Source organism: Panonychus citri, unplaced genomic scaffold (assembly GCF_014898815.1).
Source record: "Panonychus citri isolate SS breed McGregor unplaced genomic scaffold, ASM1489881v1 Contig00083, whole genome shotgun sequence".
NCBI classification, from domain to species: domain Eukaryota; kingdom Metazoa; phylum Arthropoda; class Arachnida; order Trombidiformes; family Tetranychidae; genus Panonychus; species Panonychus citri.
The window spans coordinates 248,088-272,164 of record NW_026515488.1 but is presented as its reverse complement, the minus strand read 5'-3'; the positions used below and the strand labels follow the sequence as shown (position 1 = coordinate 272,164).

Here is a 24,077-nt window from a genome sequence, read left to right as displayed (position 1 = left end):
TCTACCTTTTCACTTACGAAAAGTTCTGAAAGTGTTGTCTCTTTGTTTCGAAACTTTTTTTTTCTCCAACAAAGTTTTCTCTTCTTTTTTTCTTCTTTATTTCAATTACTATTATTTGTCTTGTTTATATATACTGGTGTCTCTTCATCTTCCTTCATATTCTTGCGAAAGGCTGAGAAAAATGTGATCTTAAGTATGAACTTTTTTTTCCAAGGTTCAAGGTGTAACCTTTGAATTCTGGTTGTTGTTCATGATGATGATAGTTTTGAATCGTTGATTGTGATTATTATTATTGTGACATGATGAAAACCCTGAAGGTTTGTCATGGCTTCTCATTACTTTCTTTTAATTTGATGACTGACAGGCCGGAAATTTATTCTTGAAATTTTCTGCTGCCCACACCTATGAGATGAATATACTACTGGTTTATATTGTATCGATGAACTTTTCATGGAAATTCATTTGAAAGAATCATAAATTATCATGTAATAGTTTCTACCAAATGATATTTACTTTGAAACTTTTTCAAATCAAAAGATCACTAAGATAACAAGAAGTTATTGATTTCGAAAGATATTTAATTGTAATGATTCATGGAAAATGTGAAATCAAAGTGGACACACTGAGTGGACAGTAGGTGAAAGTTGCAAGATTTATTTTCATGAAATGTGAATAAGAAACATTTGATATAATCAACGATTGAAAATTGTTGTTGTTTCAAGTTTTCAAGAATCGAAAATCTTAAATTGTCAAAAGGTAATTGTTGGTATACACAATTGATGATGATTTTTCACACCACAGGGACACTTATCATGTTTAACTGAATTCATGGTGAAAGTTGAATCGAGAGAAGAAGAAATGAAAAAAATGAATCGAAAACCATTTCAATTCCTTGGAATGAACAAAAAAAAACGAAAAATATTTTTAACGATTCCAAGGCTCGTTTATTATCGTTATCATCATTACCTTGATTATTATTGAGACAATTTCTATCAATAGCAATTCAATATAAAAAAAAATTCTGATGATGAGACTAAATTGTTGTTATACTTTATTGTTGTTGATGATGATGATTATCAAGCTGATGTCTCCATGATTCTCAGTTCTTTCATTCTTAAAGTCATCATCAACACCCATGGATTGAATCACTTTCTTATCATGGGATGAAAGATAAATAGAGATGATAATGATTGGATAGAAGGGAAGAGAAAATTTTTCTTTTTTTCGAAAAAAAAAGTTAAATACAGAATAGAATCTCTTTTGATCTTCTCATCTTTCCTTCTCGCTCTCTCTCTTTCTCCCTGTGTTTATCCTCTCTTCCATATACCACTTCCCACTCTCTCATTCTCTCTCTCTCTCCCTGTCAATATCATTTGCCAGTTTATATCTTGATAAATAAGGATAAACAGTATATCTTGAGATAGTTTAGTTTTCAACTCAATCCCTTTTGTATATTATATCAATATCAATGTATTCTTAACACAATAAGCATCATTTATAACAGATTTTAGGTTCACTTATTTCAAGAACTTTTTTCTTCTTCTTCTGAATCTCTTTTCCTTTTTCAGGGTGGGTGAAAGTACGGTGGAGATTTTTTAACGTTAGGGTTTAAAGGAAAAATAGTGATCCATATTTTGATATGTGTTCATTTGACCTGATTTTCCAATCGACGAAACAACAAAGTTTACAAAAGTTTTGAACTCTGGTTTCGATTTTTTTTTCTCATGTCCATGTGTAGGATTCTGATGGTGATGATAATGATTGAGCTTGAAATGTTTGTACAAAAATCTGATCAATCAGTTTTCGACTCAATGTAACTATTTGTATATTTTGTTTGTCCTCATCTCACTCAAACAAATTAGGTCACTTTCGTCATAATGATTGTCATGATCATGGTGGTTGTAGTTACGATGATGATGGAAGAAAAGAAAAGTTTTTTTTTCTTTCCTTCTAGGGAAATATTAAGTTAGAGAAAGCGAAAAGAAACTTTTGTCCAGTAAGTTGAGAGATGAAGAGACTTTTTCTCTGGCATCATCTTCATTTTCCATGGTTTCTTTTACTATTTTCTTCTCACAACATGAACATGTAATTGCTCACAGAACATGAATCCAGAAGAGGAAGAAAAAGAAGAGGCGGTTGAAGATATTGGGGAAAAAGATGAAGGAAAATCCATCTGAATAGAGAAAAAAACTCATGTCGAAATAGGAAATAAGTCTTAAATTCTGTAACAAAGAAAACTGTTCCCTGTCCATCAATTTCCGTCCGAAGCCTTCCCATTTCCACTCCCAATCCCTACTTGAAATCTCCTCATCTTCCTTATTCTCAACATAAGAATAATTATCTCTATCATCCTCATTCATTGTCACCTTCCATTCATAAATACAAATCTAATTTTTTTTCCTCTTCCTCATCTTCATTTTATCTTAAAAATACTGACCATTCATCATGAACAGTTCACCTTAAAGGAAAAGTAAATAACTTTCAGAATCAACAAAACTGTGATTCCAATTAAATATCATTTCTCTACCAAATGATTGAAGATGATGATGATATGCTAACATTATCATCATCTATTACATGGATGATGATAATGGTGAGCAAAAGAAAACACTTCATCAATAGATATCAATCAATCGGATAATATTATATGTACTTTGATTGGTCAGTTATTTTGTTTTTTCAGGGAAAAGGAAAAAAAATCCATGATAATTGTGAATTGGAACTTGGATTTTTTTCCTTCCTCTTCCATCATATCACTCATATTATATCTCGATCCTTTATCTTCACCTTTTTTGACAACATTTCACTTGTAGAAATCTTATTATTAATAGATTGATATAATGATGATGATGATGATGATACGGATACGGATACGGATGAAGGTGAACAACAGAAAAAGAGAGAGAGAGAGAGAAAAAAAAAGTTCTAACTGCTAAAAGTAATTCCCTTTGACTGGAAATAAATTGCACTCAATTTAGTTTATCTTTTTGTTTCCCTCCATCAACTGAGATCTTTTACTTTTTACCACCACCACCGCCATCAATATCCACCTTCTACCTTTATCATCCTCTGAACAACGCCTCAGGGAATGATATTTACTACTGATGATGATGAAAACCAGAAAATATGAAATAATGTTAACACGCGTCAATAGTCAATGTAATAATAATCACGCCACCGAATCGAGGATTGAAAAAAATAATAATATAACTTTTTCCTTTACTTTTCATGAGAGTAAATTCCCACCGGTGGGTTGAATAGTCAAAAGAGTTCCTGTTCATTTTAGATACATGATTAGTTGTAAATTGTTGTTGTGAACAGATCTCATTCCATGTAATATACAAGTTTAACTGATTATCTTCATCATCATTTTATTACATTACATTGGATATTATTCAATTTCATGTTGAATCTCATGGAAAAAAATTATTAAGGTTCAGGTAAAATGTTCATTCATTATGATTTGTTGCTGATCTACCTGAAAATTAATGAACATCATCTGAATGTAAATGTTGTATTACTATGATTATGATTATTATTATTATACCCTTAAGGCTTTTAGTTTTATCATCATGATATAAATACTACATGTTTCATCATTTATTAGGTTTGAGTTATCATGAAATTTTCATGGATATTGGTCTTGATTCATCCTTAAACTTATCTCATCATCATTTTCATCCTATTGCCTCATTTTTGGTTTTCAAAATTGAATCAAATTGTTATCAATGTTATCTGATTTTATTTCATTTGACTGGCTCACTGAATTGTTGATTGGTAAAAGTTAATCAAACAATTCAATCTGATTCAATTCACGTTTTCCAAAGGCATCAGAATTGATTATCATCCATGATTGAGATACATGAATCTTTGGACAATGTATTTATCGTATTTGGATGGTGAAAAAAAAACAACAGCAACTAATTGAAAATTCTGATTGATTGTGGATTCAGATTGAATCTGAAGGAATCATGAAAACCATTAATATTATAATGTCTTAATCATCAATGAAGCTGATAATCATGATGTTGGTGATGATCATCATCGTGAGATCAATCAAACTTGTTAAGGTGATTAGGAAGATGATTGATTTAATGAATAGTTAATTAGGTGTGATAATCTGATGATGATAATATAATGATGATTATTATTATTATTTTCTTAATGTAGTCACGATAATAATGTTATTGGTAACAAAAATAATTTCCGATACAAATGAGTGAAAAGATTACCATGAATTTATATATATTTATTACTTTATGTAATCATGATAATGATTCTGAAAGTTCAGAATGATGATTCTGTTATTTATGTATATTAGGAATAATATATTTACCATGAACTTTTTTTTACTTATTTTTTTCTTCTTTCTCTTCTCTGCCATTTAAATATATTTATCATCACAAAAGGTTTTTCTTCAGGATGTTGTACAAGTGTCTATGTTCAGCTGAAACTGAATAAGATAAACATTCAGGGAATGAAATTTGCTCAAATGATGAAAGCGGAAGTTTGTGCTCTTCCTCCATGATTATGATCAGAAGCTTTTGATTCCGGAAACGCAAAGAAAAATATTTAGAGAGAGAGAGAGAGAGTGAGTTAGTGAGAGAGAGAGCAAAATCTATGAGATGAACCCAAAAATTTGAATATTGAGCTTGAACTTTTATCACCCAGTTTCGATAACCAGGAAATTAAATAGAGAACGAAAATATTAGTTGTAAATTTCGAGGATAAATATTTTTCCAAAGTTTATTTCATCATCTATGATGAGATATATATACACACACACTCTTCCTTATCATCATCATTATCATCTTCATGATATTCAAAGCTCATTGTTCAATATCTGAAAGATAGAATTTTTTTCGAACAGTTTTTTTTTCTTCTCTCTTTTGCTTATGTAAAGATGATCCAAGATGATACTGTAGATGATGATGAGAGGAGAGTTTGGTGGGAGGTGGAAAGATGTTGAAGATGATAAAGAAGATGAAATAAAATGAGTTGGAAGAATCATTTTAGCGGAAGAACCCAATTAAGAGATGATATTTTTTTTCTTTCTCTCTCTCATCATCATCTCAAAGTATTTATATTCAGTTCTTGAGAATTTTTGTTTTCTGTTCTTATCGATTTTCGATTATCATTCAAGGGGTGAAGAGAAAAGGACGAGAGAGAGAGAGAGAGAGAGAGAGAGAGAGAAGATGTAAGTGTATTAGAAGTCGATGGGAAGATAAAGATGATACAACAACAATGAGAAGATGAGGATGAAAAGGGAGAGAAAAGTTCGAACTCAATGAGATGAATGGTAAGGAATAAGAAATAAAAAAAGAATAAGAAAATAGAGAGAAAAAAAAGAAAATAAATGTTTCGAATTGAAAATAATATATCGAACTTGAACTCGAAAAAAAATTGATTCATGCTAATCCGAATGTTCCTCCTTCTCTTTCTCATGCACCATGGAAAAAGAAGGTAAGTATTTTTTTTATTCTTCAAATAATGAATTGGAATTATTTCGACTGAGGGTTAGAACTTTCTTATTCTTCGAACAAATTTTTTCGTTTTTTCTCTCTCTAAATGATAATCTCCTATTCGAATTGGATTTTCAGGGTAAATTATCTCATGTTCTTGTTACTGTGTCTTGATGAGGTTGAGATAATGATCTTGATGATGATGAGTTTGGAAACTTTTATCTTCCAATTTGAAGTAAAAAAAACCGATTAAATTGTTGAGGAAGTTTTTTTTCTTACTTTGCCTCATCTTCATCCTTCACCCACCATGAAATTGAAACAATTCAAAACTAATTCACACGCTTTAAGAAATCAGATTAACTCAGCAATTTACTAACTAAATTAACGAGCCACTTTGTTGAACAACAAAGGTGTTAATTTCAAATTGATTGTTTGTCTTTATTGTTGACAAATTTAGTGACTCATCTTATTGTTATTACATTGAGAGTTTAAATTATATTATCTTTTTCATATGAATCCATGATAGGGACTCCATCATGGGAATCTGGGTGATGATGATGATTTGTGATTTAGGTTCATATTGGTTTTTTAAATTTGAATCGACTGTGATCATCAAATGACCTTGAAACTGTATCCTAACAAAATGACCGGAATGACCTTGATATTTTAATATGACAACGGAGTATGGCCTAAACTACCATAACTCGAGTCTGAACACTCAAAAACAAAAAAGTTATTCAAGAAAAACTTGTTGGAAATTTGGTGAAATGCCCTGTAGTTTGAAATTTTTTCCAATGAAAGTTTTCACTTAATCACGATTAAAGTTAATTACCCTTGGTGATAATCCATTCAATTAATCATGATTAATGAATTCAATTGGTTTTATCTCTGTAATTTATTCAAGAGTAAACTTAAAATCTGCTCGATGTTTTGAATATTCATTTGGATTGAGTTACAATTTCAATCATGATTTTGAATTATATTCAAATGATTTACATGAAATTTTACGTCTTTCAAATTGAATCTGATATTTCTATCAATTCATGATTCCAAAATTTCATTTTTAAAGTGAATCTCTGTGTGTGTGTCCTTAATGTTGATGATTATGAGGGTGGAAAATGTCATCATTGAAATGGAAGAAGTAAAAAAGTTGGAAATTATTTTGAATTATATCGAAAAGTGAACTTTTCCCTAAGAAAGTTCTGAAAGATTTCATTCTGATAGCAATTTCCTCCTTTGGATTCCATGTAAAACATTTGAATCACTTTAGTAATCATAAGTTTACTATTCGTGGTTCATTGAATTCACAGGAAAAAAGATTGAATTTTTTACTCTATTTCCAGTTATCATTATCATCATGTTAGTTTGAAGATGAAAAAAACAGATGATAAAAGGTGATTGAAAGTGAGACTCAAGTTGTTGTTGTTGTTGTTGTAGTCGATAAGTTGTATAACTTTTCATGTACGAACTTTCAATTGAAACTCAATTTGTTAGGCGTAAGAATTATAAAAATGATGGTGGGAAAACATGGCGAATGAAAATCTGGTTACTTATATGTGGAGATGGGACAGAGAATTGGAAAAGAAAAAGAAGAAAAAAGTTCTGACAAAAAAGTCTAGTCTATTCAGTTGGAATAATATGAAACCCTCATTGAATCAAAGATTCTATTTTGGAAAGAAAAAGAAAAAGTTAACAAAATATTTCACCAACATTTACTTTTATTCACCTTTCCCTGATCATCCTTCATCTTTAATCATCAACAATCAAATTAAATTCTCACAATTTATAAATTGGGTCAAAAGTTTTACTTTTTTAAACTCAATTGATACTAAAAAAGAGAGAGAAACTTATTTCATTTAGTTGGCTGATTTTCTGAATCAAATTGGATTTAAAGGATTTCTGATTTGTTTCTCTTGATGATTATTTAAATTGTTTCTTAATTGTTTCAATTAAATTGTTCACTCATAAGGTGGAGAGTTTAATTTGTATGAAAATTGGTTTTTTTCAATTAACTTTGGGCTACATAATAAAAGGTGAAAGTTAATTAAAGTCGAGAGTAAATTGTTAAGATGATTCGAGGATTTTTTTCTCATTTCATCTAAATTCAAATAAAATGAATACAATGGTTTCTAGGATGAGGAGAAGAGGAAAGTGGAAGGTGGAAGGTGGATGGTGGGTTAAGATGATGATGATAAAAAATTTAGAGTCAAGATGTTGAAAGAGAGAGAGCGAGATGATAATGATGAAGATAAAGTTGATTCTCTTAACTGATTTATCTCATCTGATGATTGAATAATATGCAACAATCAAGAGGAATGAACAAAAAGTTCACCATGTAAGATGATAATGATGTTGAGAATGATGAAGAGATGATAATCGTGATGAGAGAAAGAGAAAGAGAAAGTATGTCATTATCTTATCATAGAGAAGCGGGAAAATTTTATCACCATCATCATCATGACTCATATTCAGTGTCATCACCATAAATCTGTTAATCATCATTATCTAAATCTCTGAACTTTTTTCATCTTTGTTTTCATTGGAATATGTGATTTTTTTTAATATATCACTTGATCACTTATTAGGTTATCAATCATTGCAGTTATTGGGATAAATGAGATGATGAAAACAACTAAAGGATGAAGTGGGAGATGATGATGATGATGATAATGTTCATCAAGTTTTTTTCTCTCTTCTCTTTTTCTCTTCCTCATCTTTCCCTTTGCTTTTAACATTGGAAACAATGAGGATGAGCAACTGATGATGATGAAAAATGTTCAAGGTAATTGACCAAAAGAAAAGGAAGATAAAGAGAAATGATAAAAGCAGAGAGAGAGAGAGAGAGAGAGAGAGATAATAGCTGATATGGAAGATGAATATTGAAGATAATTCTGTGATTTTCTCTTACTTTTTTTCTGTTCTCTCCAAATGGAAAAGGGAATATCCTGAAGACAGATTAAGATTCTGATTAATGAATGAGTAACAACAATTAACCAGAACCAATTACATATTGTCATCATTAACATTATTATCATCATCATTCAAGCTCAATGAGTAATTATCATGTTCACCCTGAAAAGTAATACTGTTTATCTCAATTCTGGTAACTCAAAGTTAACCTTGAACTGTAATCTTTGAATACCATGAATTTCATAATATCCTCCACAATGATTATAATTATTACTTTTCTCTTTCTATCTGTCTGTCTTTTTCTACCCCATGAGTTTCATGGTTATTGTCATTATTGATTCGAATGAAAATTTTTCGTTTTCTCTCCTTTCGAAAATTATTTTCTCTCTTCTCTATTTACAAATTTACTTTCTTTCTACAACCAAAACAAAACCTCTCATGAAATGTTATCACTGTCATTATGTTTCTCCATGTTGTCTCAACACACTCTGAATTTCCCCTGAATTTATCTCATGTGAATTCTCATTCATCATTATGTATTATGATTATTGTCAAGTTGTTCTCTTCTCTCTCCTCTCTCTTTCTCTCTCTTTTAGAACAAAATTTTCAATCTCTCTTTCTCTCCTTTCATAAGTATCATTCCAAGAGAATTCATCATCATTTCCAGACGAAATTCTGTTTCTCAGAAGAATAAAACTTTTCCACATGAATCTCGAATTTCCACCCGATGCATTATTCATCTTGTCGTCAACTTTTTCTCTTTTTTCCACCTTCCATCCTTTTCCTCCCATTGAATTATTATTACATTTTCTCATATACATGGATTTCCACCTCAGCCTCTTCATGGTGAATCATTTCCGATACCATTTCAAGTTTCAAGAATCTCCAATCATCAGAATTTCCCATTCATCTACCAATAAGATTTTCAATTTCAAACGAAAACTTTGTTACTCTCAAAGTTACATTTTCTTTCCTTGGTGTTAATCACTTGGAAAAGTCAATTGTAATTAGTTTAATCACTTTTACTTCTTTTTTTTGCCAATGGTTAATTTGATTAATTAAATCAACTAATTGATTAACTAGAAATTAGCGTAACAATTAGTGGTAGTTTAATTTTCCCGATGAAAGTAAACCAGCAAAAAAAAATGTTGATTGAGTTTTTTTTTTGCTTCTTTTAACTTGATTACTTTTTGTTACTTTCATCGGTTCACTTTAATTGATTAATGTAATTAGTTAATCAATTGTTATGTATGATTAACTGAATCATTTCATCTGAATGAGTGTGTGTGTATGTGTTATTTGGTTAATTGTTACAATTAATTGTTGTCAGTTTGAACCTAATTGTTGACGATCAAGAAAATGATCATATCTCTCACTTGGGAAATAAGAAAACAAAAAGTTTCATCAATATTGACAATTAACTTTCATTAATCAATTTGACATTTTTGTTTCACAACAATTCAAATCAATTTTGATTAATCATCTTCATTAATAACAAGATCAAGATGATAATAATAATCAAACTCAAGATAATCATTCACAATCAATACATTTAATCATCTGATTAATTGTTTTCCTTTACCCAAGTGATTGTATTGAAAATCATTTATATTGATTATCCATTGGATAATTGGGATTAGTAGTTAATTGTTAACAATCAACAAATTTAAAACATATTTTAATTGATTAAACCAATTAGTAGTTAAGATTTATTATTTTCAAACCATCACAATCAAAATGTTAAACTGTTACATTGATAAACAATTGATGATGAACAATAAAAACAAATGACAATTAAGGAAAAGGGTTTTAATCAATAAGAGTTGTCGGATTAATTTGTTTTGAAGGATTAGATTTAATTGTTCAACTGATTGTTGTCTTACCTGAATGTTAGGATGGTCAAGGGTCGATATGATTTATGGCTCAAGGGATCGGACATTGGGCGACCCCAGAAATCATTTAACCAAATTGCTGACCAATTGTTGGTTCCAATTACATCCGGGTTTCGGACAATCGCCTCAATATCATCATGAACGAAATCACCAGGAATTGAATTAGCATAAACACTGAAAGTGATTAAAATGATGATGAGATAAATTTTGGTTAAACTGTTACAATAATGTTGTTTTCGTTGATTATTATCATCAATAGTTGATCCAGTTAATTTTAATGAAGATTTAATTTTGATTAAAATTTCACCAACACTAAATTGAATATGTTTGGTTAATGATGTTAACCATAATGATAACGATGATGAAGATGAAGATTGTGATGATTTATGATTAACAAATTTATTAAATCCATTGTTGTGTTTGTTAAATTTATGATTTGATTTACGATTACGGTGATTATGATGATGATGATTGTTATTATTAATCCAATTAGTTGATGAGACACAACAACAATATTTACATTGACGTGAGATACACATGATGATGAGGATTTGATTACTACGATAACTTTTTTTTTCGATAATTAAATGTACAATTGATTAGAAAATGAATTTTAATTGTTTACAATATCACTTGATGATCAGATTATCATTTGATGACGATTAGTCTTGATGGTTACAAGTTAAGTTTACTTGACAATGTCTCAAGTTGATATGAGATCCACTTAAATAAAATCAAATGTTTCCTCATGTTTACTTCACTTCTCTTCCTCATCATTTGAATCATTTTCTATCCTCATCATCATCTCTCTCACTCTCACTCACTGGCTCTCTTGTTTTCCTCATCTTTCCATTCATTGTTATCACAATTTGGGAACAAAATCACTCCCTGCAAGGAGCGACATCTGTTGAGCGGAAAAAGAACTAAAATTAAATTTTCTTTTTCTCGAAAATTTTTTTTCTCTTAATTTAATTATTAGAATTAATTGTTAAAATTTGAGAACTTTTACAAATTCGTTGGCGTTGTGATGCTTTTATTATTATTATTATTATTATTGTTATTCTAATAATTGTTTTGTCTAAATGATAATTGGATTTGATTATCATTAAAATCATTTGAAAATTAATGTTTGATTAATTGATTAACATTAATTTGTTTTTGTCTTTAAAATTTTGAAGATTAAATTGTTTTGATATCACACCAATGTATTTAATTGTTGTCCAAACTAAATTGTAATCAGGATTATCATATATGTTGATCATTAGGCTAAATTGTTGATTTAATTGTTTCTGTAATAGAAAAGGTGAGAAAAACAAAAAGTTATCACAATTAATTTCTAATAATAATTGAGTTAATTGTATACTCCAAAAAATTGTTCATCAGTTAATTGTGTTAATTGATTGATTAGATTCTCAAGGATTTGAAATTTGAAAACATCTATTTTAAGGTTTTATTGTTAAGAGAGTTAATTGTTACTGTTTATAAATATTGTGTTAATTCATCTCACAATTGGATTGCTGTTAATCAGCATTAATTAACACAGAAATTAACAAATTGTAGTATATTTTTTTGTCATAAATTAGGATTATTAGAGAGACAATTAATATTACAGATTAGGAAAGAGAGGGAGAGAGAGAGCAATCAAGGTAAATTGTAATTTGATTAAATGGGGGAAACATTTTGATTGTTTCAAGGAAAATAAATTGCAGCAATTAAAGTATTAAAAACATTAATGCTTTTTGTTACAATTAAGCAGAAAAACAAAACTAATAGTTAATAAATTATTTGAAAGGGAGATGGCAAAAGATCACACTGAATCATTTTCATTGATTCTTTGTTAATTGTTTAAATCATTGAGGAGATTAAGGGGAATTGATCAACTAATGATAGTTAAATTGATAATTAGAGTATAATAGTTATAGTAATCATGGGAAATTGCTGAGATTGATAAAAATTATGGATAACAATTAATTAGATAAGGTAGAAAACACCTTATAACTTTAGCAATAAATTAAATCAATTTAAATTAATTTATGGACAATTAACAGGAGGAAAATAGAGGTGAGGAAAACAGGAGAGATTGATAATGAAAAGATGATGATAATGATGATGGGGATTTGGATGATTTAGTTAATTGGAAACGATACTTGCCAATCATTAAGAAAGCAAAGGATTGTGTCTATATGGGTGGAAATATGTGAATATGAAACATAATGAGCGGTTCACTTGGTAATATCATAGATTGATAACCATGCATGAGGTGAAATAATAGAAGCTAAATTGTTATAACAACGATAGTAATTAGCAAGAGAAGGAAGGACAATTTGGAGGTCTTGATTTTTCAATAGATATATAGATAGTTTCTTACAACACCTTAATTCCTTAAGAATATGGAAGCGGAAACGTTGAAGAAAAATATTGTCGCAAGAGAAATAGATATTATTTCTCTCTTCCCTGTATATCTCATGACAATTGGGACCAAAATAAGGAAGGATTATCTCAATTTAATGTGTGCATTTGGATTGTTTAGTGATGATTAAGCACAACATAAATATTTAGTGTTGTCAATAGAGAGTCAAAGGTGATTAGGTATAAATCTAATAGCGATGGTGAATGATGAGTGTGTGAGATTGGTTGGTGATGATGATTGGGTGTGAGCGTGTGATTGTGAATCGTGTGTGTGTGTTTGTGAATTGTATGTGACAGGAGGGAGAGGGAAGGTGGAAAAAGAAAAAAACAAAAAAGAAAACAATTATTAGAGGAATTCTATGTCTTCAGGTTCAGCGGGACCAACTTCAGCCTCCTTCTCGTAGCTTGAATCATGTTGAGCCAACATACGAAGAAGCGGTCGGAGTTTGAGCCACCATTGTTTCTTGGAGATCCTATGACTATAATTAAGAAAAAAAGTTCAATTAGAATGATAAAATAGACCAAAAATTATATACGAAACATTGACTGATAAATTGTCTCAATTGAATTTACCTGAAATCAGTTTCAGCTTCCAAATCAAGAACAGGAGTAAATTTATATTGTCGTCTTATTAAACCTAATAATGCAACGGAGTCTCGAGATGCTGAATTGCCGCTTGTTATTTGAGAGATTAACCAATCGGCAGCCTTAGCAGCCATTTTGGTTCCCAAATTTCTGTCAAAAGGTGATGGTGAGCCTCCTTGTTGCATATGGCCTAAGATATTCATTCTTGTTGTGAATTTGTCTTTTCCCTCTTCGGAATAAAGTCTATTCAGGAAAAAGAAAACAATTAATAAATCCAATTAGAAGAAACATAAAACCATAGATAATTTTATAGTAAAGATGAATAATTAATGAGAGATTAGATTACAATTAAGCTGCTAACTTACCGATACATGAAGTCTGTTGAATAGTTTGGATTTGCACTCTCATTTCTAGAAAAACAGAAAGAATATAAAAAATAATTAATATGCAAAAATTAATGGAAGCACATAAAATATTGATTGAAAATTGTAAACTGCCATTTGAAAATAGCCTAAAGGGTTAATTAAGTAATCAGTTAAATTGTAAACCTTAAAATGAGGCCTCTTGAAACTCCTTCTTCCATTTTTGATTGCATATGATAAACATCATCCATTAAATTTCTAATGGTAATTTTTTCCTCGTAAATGTAAGCAGCATCGGCACCACCGGCAAGTCCAGCGAGAGTGGCCAGGTAACCACAATAACCTCCCATGGTTTCAACGATAAACACTCTTCTTTTGGTACCTTGAGCTGATTGTCTGATTCGATCACAGATTTCGGTAATTTCATTGACAGCGGTATCGGCACCAAGAGAAAACTCTGAACCAGGTACATTATTACTAATAGTTGCAGGGACAACACAAATTGGTATATTAAGTGCTGGAAATTTGGACCGACTTTTGGCCATTTGAATTGCTGAATGAAAAGCTTCAAATCCACCGATAATAAGTAATCCCTGGATTCCAAATTCTTTAATTTTCTCAACAATTTTAGCCTGATTGTCTCCTTCACCGAAAAGGGTTCGACGGGTGCCCAATACTGCACCTCCTTGAGCGACTAAACCAGTTACATCGCTCCAATGGATTTGTTTTACATCTCCAGCAATTAGTCCGTCAATTCCTTCATTGATACCTAGAACTGTGTCCCCACGGTAGATCATATTACGAGTAAATGATCGAACAGCGGCATTCATACCACAACATGGAGCTCCAATGTGCATCACTGCTACTTTAAAGCCGTGCTGTTGAAGGTCAGCTTCTGATAGTTTTGGTGGACGAAGACGAGTTAACATTTTATAAGTTTCAAGGTTACGTTCAAATGAGCGACCACGAAGTTTAACCGCTTGTTCCCAGTGTTTCTCAGCCATAGCGGTGGCCACAGATTTAGTTTTCTCAACACAAGCCATTAAAGGTACTCGAACTGCTTGATTACCATCAAGTGAAACAACAACAGCCTCAGAATCGGGAGTAGCATCCATTAAAGCGAGAACAGCTTCAGCTCCCATACGAGAGCCAAGAATACGATCAAAAGCACTTGGACTACCACCTCTTTGAACATGACCTAAAACGGTTATACGTGAATCTTGTTTCAAATTATCGACGATCACTTTTTTCACTAATTCAGCAGTTATGGCATTTCCATCACGATCAATTGCTCCTTCAGCAACCAATAAAATATTTAATCGTTGGCCCAATTCACGTTCTTGTTGCAATTTTCTACAAAGACGTTCTGGCCAATTTTTCTCCGGTGGCCATTCAGGGATGAAAACGAAATCAGCTTCACTAGCAAGAGCAGCAACTAAAGCAAGATAACCACAGTGTCGACCCATAACTTCAAGAATAAAAGTTCGCTGATGACTACAAGATAAAAAGAGAAACAAACATAAGTAAAAAGATAAAAAATACTCTCTATTTGATGGAGAAGTGCAAAAATAGAAAAAGAGAGAGAGAGAGAGAGAGAGAGAGGAAAAAAAGCTAAAACTGACCTAGAAGCAGTAGTAACAATGGCGTCGATTGATTCTAAAATTCGATGAAGAGCAGAATCTGTTCCAATGGTCATATCGGTTCCACAGAAATCGTTATCAATTGAACCAACCATTCCAACGACATTAAGATGGATACATTTTGCTTTTTGTTCTTCAGTAATTTTCCCTGTTGATAATAATTCATCAATAAGTGATGTCCACTCTTGACGAAATAGATTGGCACCAGTAAGCGATCCATCACCGCCAATAACAACCAGATCAGTGATTCCAAGTTGAACCAAATTATTAGCAGCTTTAAGACGACCTGGTCTCTCACGAAATTCTGAACATCGAGCAGAACCAATAACAGTACCACCTTTATGAATAATTCCCGAAACGGAGATCCAAGAAGCTTCAACAATATAACTACCACCATCAACCATACCTTGGTAACCCTCTTTAATGAAATAAGCTTTACACCCAAGGTAAAGTGCTGTTCGTACAACCGCTCGAACAGCAGAATTCATACCTTGACTATCACCACCACTGGTGAAAACACCGATGCTCTTTTTAGAGCCAACATTACGATTTGGTGGTTCCATTCCTTCACTACCGAAATACTCTGGTGAATATAGAGTAATCCTAGAAAAAGACCAATAGATTGTCAATTAGTTAGAAGAGAAAAACAAAAACAACCAGAGTAAAAGAGAGAGAGAGAGAGAAGAACAAAATTATCAATTAAATTATCTAATAAATTGAACAATCAAACATAAACACTCATGATGAGGAGAAAACAAAAGTAACAACAATTAACGTTCAAGGAGAAAACATGAAAGTGAAAATGTTAATAAGTGAGAGAATCTATGAGACTGGGGGACGAAAAATAGACAGACAAGTAGACAGAGAAAATCGATTCTTTTAGAGGGCAAAGAGGCGTTTCCATAGAAACCACTTGTTTTCCTGATGTAACTTTGATTCTTGTGAGGTCATTTTTCTGATTGTGTTTTCATTTAATTCCCACAATTAATTAACTATTTCCTACTCTTTTTTTCTCATTCAATGTTTAACAATCAATTCAATTCACGATTAATATACTAGCTACTATTGATTACGATTAATTCTGTTCTGTGTTGATCAATTTTCTTTTGCTACTTTAACCGGTCACCGGTTCTTATATTTGGTTAACTAACATCAAACTTCATTGATTAGAGATTCAATTTTTGTTCCTGTTATTGATTATCATTGATTTAATCATCGTCATCATCTAATTGTCCAGATTCATTTAGATGTAAATAATTCTGGTTGTATGTGATTTCTTAATTCTTGTCTGTTGGTGTAAATTTTATGTCTGTACATCTATTTACGTGTTGAGATTGTTGATTGTGATCAACTTGAGATTTTTGATTAATCATTTGTTTATAATGCTATTAATTACACCTTTAAATATCAAGCTAACTCTGTGAGATTTTATTGATTGTTAAACCAATTCATGAGCATTTTAATAACCTTCAATTCCTGATGTTTTCGTCTACTTGTTTTTTTTTGTCTTTTTTCCCCCACAATCAACTGATTACACTGGAAATGCCTTTTGGTTGACCTTTGTAACAATTAAAACACATTCACAGAAAATCACTAATTGTTGAATAGGAAATAATAATAAGAAAATCAATTAGAAATGATATTTACTCGCTCTTGTGTCGTAATAGTGACAAATTGCTTTTCTTTGATCTAATAGAATTTTGAAAAATGGAGAAAAAAAAATGCTTATGATTAGTTGATATCAAATTTAGAATAGAAATTAAATTGTTCATCAATTCTCATACTTGACACTTTCCTTGGATTTAGATTTTGTTTTTGATTTTTTCTTCACATTTTCTTTAGACTTTTTCTTAACTTTTGATTCCTTTGATTTAACAGTAAGTGATTCTAATGATGGATTACTTGATTTAGATGAAGTTCCACTTTTCACTTTTCTTACAGGTGAATTGGATGTTGATCTAGTTTGATGTTGATTACTGTTCTGTCTTGATTTACTTTCACTTTTTTTAACCGATTCAGCAGCTTCCTGAACATTACCCATGATTAGCGAAGCTCAAAGATATTTTAAACGAAAGAGAAAATGTTTTTGGTGCGATGATGATGATGATGGAACACAATCACTTTAACAATAGAATAGCAAATCAAGTTAACACTTTAAATTAGTTTAAAGGACTTGAAAGATTAATAAAGAGAATCAAAGATTCTAAAAGTTATCATAGCATTTAGAAAGGAGTCTAAATGTTGACAGTTTGATTTGGTAAACACAAAAGGTTTAAAAACCTTAATCACGATTGAAGATTTAATTTTCTGTTTACTTTTTTCGTTAGTTGTTTTGTCTATTTAATTTTTGCCTTAGAAAATAATTCTCTTTTGATTACTGCATTCTTTTCATCCTTCTATCAAGTTTCTTCTGTTTCTTCTCATTTACTGGCCCTTCTTCAGGGGCTGGAGCAAATATCCATGGTCCAAGAATATTGACCCAAATCAGATAAGAAGCATAACCAGGAGCCTAGAAAAGGGAATAGAAAAAATTGTTATTATTAAGACGATAACATACAAATTAGTTGATTGAATCGAAACAATTGTCAACAGAAAACTCACCGCAAACCATAGTAGGATAAAGTAATTAGAGATTAGTGATAATAACTGGACACCAGCAGTTAATATGACAATATCTTTGGCGTATCTGGAAATAAAGAGGAGATTTTAATTGTTTGCAGATGATTAAAAGATTGATTAGAAAGAAGGTTAATTTACTCGGCCATTCCGGCTTCCATGTTAAGATCAAGCCCTCCATCAACTAGGGATCCTGTCTCTGAGTATGAGGGTTGAGCCATGAATTTCATGAAACCAATTGCTCCAATATAAATGATTATTGTTAGAAATGTAAAAAACTATCAAGGAACATTGAAAAGAAGAAAAAATTGAAACAGAAAATTGTATTAGAAACTATGAGACAACCAAATTAGAGTAAAAAACAATTGAAAGGTTGACTCATTTATGACTCTACACTTACCATATATCTAAAAGTAAATTGTTGAAAAAAGAATATGAATGTTACGAGAAGATAAGTAATCTGGTCAAAAAGAAAATTAAAAATAGAATTAACATTTCAATTAGTAAATGAGACCGTTTAAGGTAAAAAGAAAAGAATAAAAATTCAACACTTACCAGAGAAACTGAAGAGATACCCAAGTACAATTTGATTGTACTCTTATTATCTTCTAGAATTTGTTTCTGTCCTTTAGTTGCCGTTTTCTGTGAATCAACAAAAATGCATAATTAACAAAAAAGAAAATTCAATCAACAATTAAAAAACCAAACCATAAGAAAACCGAAACAGGAATGAGAAAAGAGCAACAAAAAAGCAAATCAAATATCGTAAACTTAACTTATGATTTACATGGAATTTATTACTTACCGCCATTTTGAAGGACCTGTTGATTGTCTAATTAGTTAATGTTCTCAATAATTAATAAAAGAATAGAAAGATTTAAGGAAATAAACTAATCGAGATTAAGAGTAACCAATTCAATAGATGAAATGAAAATTGTTGACAACAACTTGTCATGAATTTGAAGCGATGGAGAAAATGCAAGATCGATACATCGATACATCGAACTTTTGTCAATTAAATTGTGAATTTAAATTTGATAGAAATTAATTCAATTAATTTAATTGTTCATTTTTCAATTTCTATTTAGATTTTTTTTGTGATTTATTCGATTGTTTTTCATTTTCTGGTTTGATATTTATCGTGGATTTGAATCGAGAAATGCTTGTCTAAGCTCGGACATCGGAGGATTTGTGATGATACGTCCCACTTTGAACTCGTCCAGATAAACAATTTAGATTTGATTGATTGAAAATATTTAATAAATGATTTTTAGTAAATATGGGATAAGTGATTTTACAGTAAAGTTTTGTTTAAGAGTGGAAAGTTTCACTGAAAATTAATTCTACTGCAGCCTGAACATCTCCGTTTGTTGCAATAAGAGCTTGAAGGCAAACGTTTTCATCAGTTAATCCAAGCTCTCTCATCTGACCAATTTGATGGGACATGTCACTGCGAGAAAGTGATTGTTGAGTTGATTGTAATAGTGGTGCTGATGATGCTTGTGGTGTTGGTTGGGGTGGAGTGGCAGTAGCACCTAATTGACCAGAAAGAGGATTTGAGACTGAAGATGTACTGGAATTGTTTCCTTGTTGACTTGTTGAAGGTTCAGTTAATTGACATGCACGTCGTAACATTTCAAAATCAATGATTCCACTGTTATTACCAACTTGAGGAGGTTGTTGAGTTTGTTGTTGAGATGATTGTTGTTGTTGTTGTTGTTGTTGTTGCTGCTGATGTTGGTGGTGTGCTTGTAATTGTGCTAATTGAAATTGCTGTAATAGTTGGGGTGTTGTATGGAAAGGGGGTAATGAAATTGAGGATGGAGTTGGTGGATGCGAAGATGAACTTTGTTGTGATCCTCCGGGCTCTCCTGCTCTTCCTCTTCTGGCGTAAATTGCTTGTTGAATTAGATCAGCAAAGGCCGAGACTGTTGTTGGTGACCTTACATGTTGACCATTTGGTGGAGGTGCATCCACCCCACCAGTCATATCATCATCTTCAGATAAATCATCCAATGAATAGGAGATAAATTGTGATGAATCAACAGCCATAGCTGAAGGTAAGACACGACCACCGGATGTAGCGTTTTCTTCATGAAAAGCAGTTGCTAGATGAGTAGCTGCTTCTAAAATTGCTGGATGTTTATCTAAAACCTTTTTAATGGTTGGTGAATCTAATAACATGGATAAAAGTTCAGCATCATGAAGAGCAGCTAAAATAAGGAGAGAACAAAAAAAAATAAACACATTAGAGAAAAACAAAAGAGAGAGAACAAAAAAAAATGATTCGATCAGTTAAAATTATCATACCAATTGCAATAAGATCGTCTTTAAGGCCTGGAGTACATTGGATTAGATTATTACGGAAATCGGCCTCAAGGAGACGGGATAACATTTGACGGAAGCTTTTATTCATAAGAGCAGTTTTAGAAGCGATTGCCATAGTATGAAGTTCCACCTCCATTTCCATAGGTGAATTTTCAAATTTAGCTTTTTTTCCTTTACCTTTAGAATCAGAATCGTCCATTTTTCTATCAGAAGTTCGCTCTTCAATACTTTTAAGAAATAGGTGAACAACAGCATTACTTTTAATTCCATAATGAGACAATTGTTTATCACCTTTCAATTTTTTACCATAACAAACCAATTGATAGTCTTCAATGGAACCAGTAAGTGAAAGTTTCTCTTTAATGGCAACCATTAAATTATCAACAGTCAACTTATTATTATCATTACAAGAATCATCTTGTTGTGTAAGATCCAATTTAACGGTTTCATTAGAGGTTAGAGAAACAGTTTTAGAGCAAACATAGAGGGTTAACATTATTTTAGACACAAAATTATTAAAACTGTAAACCAGTAGAGTGAGAAAATTGTAGAATAAAAATGAAGAATTTATCAAATGGGGATAACAATTAAAATAGAAAAAAAAATGAGAGATAGAGAAGAGAAAAATCCAATAGCAATGTTTACGTTTTTATCAAAATCATTCTTGTTAAGGTAAGAGAAGGATAAGAGAAAAGAAAGAAAGAAAAGAGAGAGAAAAGAAAGAAAAAGAAAGAGCAAGTTCATTGACTATGGATGAAGGCGCATCTTTTAAATTGGTGATGCAAAAGAAAATGTTTCATCAATTACTTGGAATTTTGCCTTAATTGTCAATGTCCCGAGTTATCTGAAGATTGAATTTAATTGTAATTCAATAGATTAAAGTGATTAAAGTAAATTGAGAGATGGATGAAAACCGTAAAAAGGCTCATTAAGATTACGGGAAAATTGTTGAATCCATTTTGTATTACATCAATGGAGAGATGATGATGATGATGATGGTCACTGACGTTGGTAATTTGTTGATTTACCTGATAATTTATTTATTTATTTCTTTATTCAATCATGAGATTGAGGTAACCAGAGATTAGAACCAGAAAATCAGCTTGAAAAATGGTAAACAAAACGAAAACTGGTTCATCGGGTTCAAAGGGAGAAATAAATAACAAGAGGTTCGGTTAAAATTGGATGAAAATTGTGAGATAAATCGATTCTTTGATTTTTGATTAAAATTCCAAGGTAAACATGTTCTCTAACAATTTAGTTACTTTAATTTCTTTGGTAAATCTTATTAATAGTAATTAACAAGTCGTTTTCTTAATCATCTTCTACAGGGCATCCCACCAAGTTTCCAACAAGTTTTTCTTGAATAACTTTTTGTTTTCGTGTGTTCAGACCCCAGATTCGAGGTCATTCCGGTCATTTTGTTAGGATACCGTTTCAAGGTCATTTGATGATCGATTCTTTTAGAGGACAAAGAGGGAAACTTGTGACATTGAAACAGTTTAAAAATCAAAACAGTAAAGCATGAGAAATCTTTGTGATTTAGGCTCATGTTGGTTTTTTAAATTTAAATCGATTGTGATCATCAAATGACCTTGAAACTGTATCCTAACAAAATGACCGGAATGACCTTGATATTTCAATATGACAATGGAGTATGGTCTAAATACCATAACTCGAGTCTGAACATTCAAAAACAAAAAAGTTATTCAAGAAAAACTTGTTGGAAACTTGATGGGATTCCCTGTATGAAAGTTTCAAAGAGAAGATGAAAAGTGTTTTCTTTTTTGTTTCGCATTCTAAAAGCGACAGAGAATCAGAAAGAACATTTGAATTTATTTTCTTTTCTAATTTCTCATTGACACAACCAAATTGTTACTCTTTTCTATTTAATTGTGATTTAGATTTTTGATCGATCGATTGTTATTTAATTTACTTTTCTTTTTGGTGATATAATAGTTGGAAATAAAAAGGAAAATCGTTACTTAATCAAAAGTAAAAATCAAATTCTATTCGTTTCGGTTATCACAATTTTTCGTCGTTTTATTTAATTTCTTTGGTTTTAATTGTTGGAGTTTTCTTTTGATTTTGGTGATACAGTTTTTATCTTCAGTGAAATTGTGACTTTTTTGTCATTCTAAGGATTAACTGTTCTAATTGTCGACATGTTAATTTTGGATGGTCTTCTTTCTACTTTACAATCAAGTTTACAAACGATTTATGGACTAGTTATTGGATCGGTGGCTGTTTTCAATGGTAAAAATGGTAAACAAATCAACACTTCATCTTCATCATCATCAAGTTTACAAGAAAATGATACAATTGATTCATCTTCAGTCGATTGTGGTGAGATTAGAAAAAAAGATTTGAAATCAGTTCCAAATACAAAGAGTGGAGTTGACAGGATTATCACTGATGGTTTAGCTTGTTGGCATTTTTTGGCGACACTTGGACATATTATTAAACGAGCGGTTGCTGTTAAAATCTATATTGTTAAACCAGATAAAGTTGTTCTTAATCAACGGAGAGTAATCAATTTATCATCTAGATTACATGAAACAATATTTAAAAATTCATAACGATTTCAATTGTCAACTTTAAATGATTAATTTTCACAAATTAATCTAAAATTCTTTGAATATTTTTGCTATTTATGGCTCAGTTGTATATTAAATTAAATTAATACACTCAATTGAAAGGCAATTTCAATACAATATCAATCAACTGATTGTGTATGTGAGTGTTAAGTTGTTACGTTGATTACTTTTCAAGTATTGATCATCAATCTCAAAAGGTTTACTCAACAATTTAACTTGAAATAATCAACTTACCGGTTCACCAGGAGATCCTATTAGATATTATCAAAGGTAAGAGGTAAAAAAAACAACAAGAGAAATATAATCAATAAAAGATAATGTTAATTTGATTGTTGATTATGATAATTAACCACAAAAAAAACTAAATACAAGGTAAAAATTAAAAGTTAATCATGATAATCCAAGAGATAATCTTGAAACTAGTGATTTAATGAAACAAGTTCATTGACATAAACGTTAATCTTTTCAACATTGATTATCAAGATGATGAAATATTTGATTAATTTGAAAATTTTATATCAAAGTAAATTTGATCAAATGATTAAATGATTAATTAATTGAATGATTAACTTACCTATTCTGCCATCAAAACCAGGTAATCCAGTTAAACCAGGAGGACCAGGGGGACCCGGTGGACCAGCATTACCAGGTTCACCCTTTGGATGATTAAGAAACAATTAACAGTTAATTAAACCCAATTAAGAGTACGAAAAAAAAATCAATCAAAATTATTGCAAATTGTAAATAATTAAGTAAACAAATTACAATCAAGGAAGGAAAAAATGATAATAAGAAAAACAAATCAAAATTAACAACGGAATTAAATTTACAATCTAAAATAATAATAAGTATAAATTGATAATGACAAGTAAATAAATCAACAATTTAATTGTAATAAAAAAAGTTAATTGAATGAGAAAAAATAAATGAATGAATGTTAATTGTATGAATGGGGCGATAAAATTAAATTGTCATCAAGCTAAACAACAATTTGATTAACTTACTTTTAACAATAATAAATCACCAGGCGATAAAGTAACACCCAGACTTGCTAATCCCTAATAAGAGTTAATTAGTTAATTGTGGTAGAACATGTTAATTAGATGTTTGATTACAATTAATCAACATGAATCAAATGCTAATTCAAACCTTTATAATTATTTGTTTATTAACTAATTACTTATCAAGATGAATATTATTTACATTCAGTTGATGGATGAAACAATCAACTAATTGGATAAAAATTGTCATGACAGAAATTGAATCAATTGTCATA

General features: G+C 30.7%; 4 protein-coding genes and 1 long non-coding RNA gene across 8 annotated transcripts in view; 1 reads left to right on the top strand and 4 right to left on the bottom strand.

Moving 5' to 3' along the window:
- LOC128387354 (protein O-mannosyl-transferase TMTC1-like) overlaps nt 1-12,770 on the bottom strand; it is a 59,327-nt gene extending 46,557 nt beyond the window's left edge. The window contains exons 1-2 of the mRNA XM_053346536.1: nt 12,633-12,770; nt 10,256-11,553 (exon numbers count right to left, since the gene is read on the bottom strand). Coding sequence (XP_053202511.1) covers nt 10,256-10,803 — 548 coding nt within the window. The 5' untranslated portion in view covers nt 10,804-11,553; nt 12,633-12,770. The remainder of the gene's footprint in view (nt 1-10,255; nt 11,554-12,632) is intronic.
- Nucleotides 11,684-17,716, bottom strand: LOC128387353 (ATP-dependent 6-phosphofructokinase-like). 3 transcript variants are annotated; one of them, XR_008325019.1, is made up of 8 exons: nt 17,045-17,520; nt 16,908-16,949; nt 15,243-15,863; nt 13,807-15,114; nt 13,624-13,668; nt 13,247-13,501; nt 12,638-13,152; nt 11,684-12,539 (listed from the first exon to the last, which is right to left on the bottom strand). XR_008325019.1 is itself a non-coding variant. In XM_053346534.1 (8 exons), exons 2-8 carry the CDS (start codon nt 17,299-17,301, stop codon nt 13,020-13,022), a joined length of 2,661 nt encoding a protein of 886 aa, XP_053202509.1. In that variant the 5' UTR covers nt 17,302-17,380; nt 17,576-17,716; the 3' UTR covers nt 11,684-13,019. The 3 variants fall into 3 exon arrangements, 2 of the variants coding, with proteins under 2 accessions (XP_053202509.1, XP_053202510.1); XM_053346534.1 differs by adding an exon at nt 17,576-17,716 and having other exon boundaries at nt 11,684-13,152; nt 17,045-17,380; XM_053346535.1 differs by having other exon boundaries at nt 11,684-12,861; nt 13,059-13,152.
- On the bottom strand, nt 17,532-18,842 carry LOC128387361 (transmembrane protein 208-like). Of its 2 annotated transcripts, none has more exons than XM_053346551.1 (6): nt 18,682-18,842; nt 18,432-18,518; nt 18,277-18,336; nt 18,018-18,154; nt 17,862-17,946; nt 17,532-17,769 (listed from the first exon to the last, which is right to left on the bottom strand). In XM_053346551.1, exons 1-6 carry the CDS (start codon nt 18,685-18,687, stop codon nt 17,635-17,637), a joined length of 510 nt encoding a protein of 169 aa, XP_053202526.1. In that variant the 5' UTR covers nt 18,688-18,842; the 3' UTR covers nt 17,532-17,634. The 2 variants fall into 2 exon arrangements, with proteins under 2 accessions (XP_053202526.1, XP_053202527.1); XM_053346552.1 differs by lacking the exon at nt 18,682-18,842 and adding an exon at nt 18,585-18,655.
- Nucleotides 18,843-19,113: 271 nt separating this feature from the next.
- Nucleotides 19,114-21,347, bottom strand: LOC128387360 (ubiquitin-like protein 7). Its single transcript, XM_053346550.1, has 2 exons — nt 20,187-21,347; nt 19,114-20,089 (listed from the first exon to the last, which is right to left on the bottom strand). Exons 1-2 carry the CDS (start codon nt 20,698-20,700, stop codon nt 19,188-19,190), a joined length of 1,416 nt encoding a protein of 471 aa, XP_053202525.1. The 5' UTR covers nt 20,701-21,347; the 3' UTR covers nt 19,114-19,187.
- Nucleotides 21,348-22,936: 1,589 nt separating this feature from the next.
- On the top strand, nt 22,937-23,584 carry LOC128387363 (uncharacterized). Its single transcript, XR_008325020.1, has 2 exons — nt 22,937-23,071; nt 23,397-23,584. It is a non-coding gene; the product is annotated as an uncharacterized LOC128387363 (long non-coding RNA).
- The last annotated feature ends 493 nt before the right edge of the window (nt 23,585-24,077 follow it).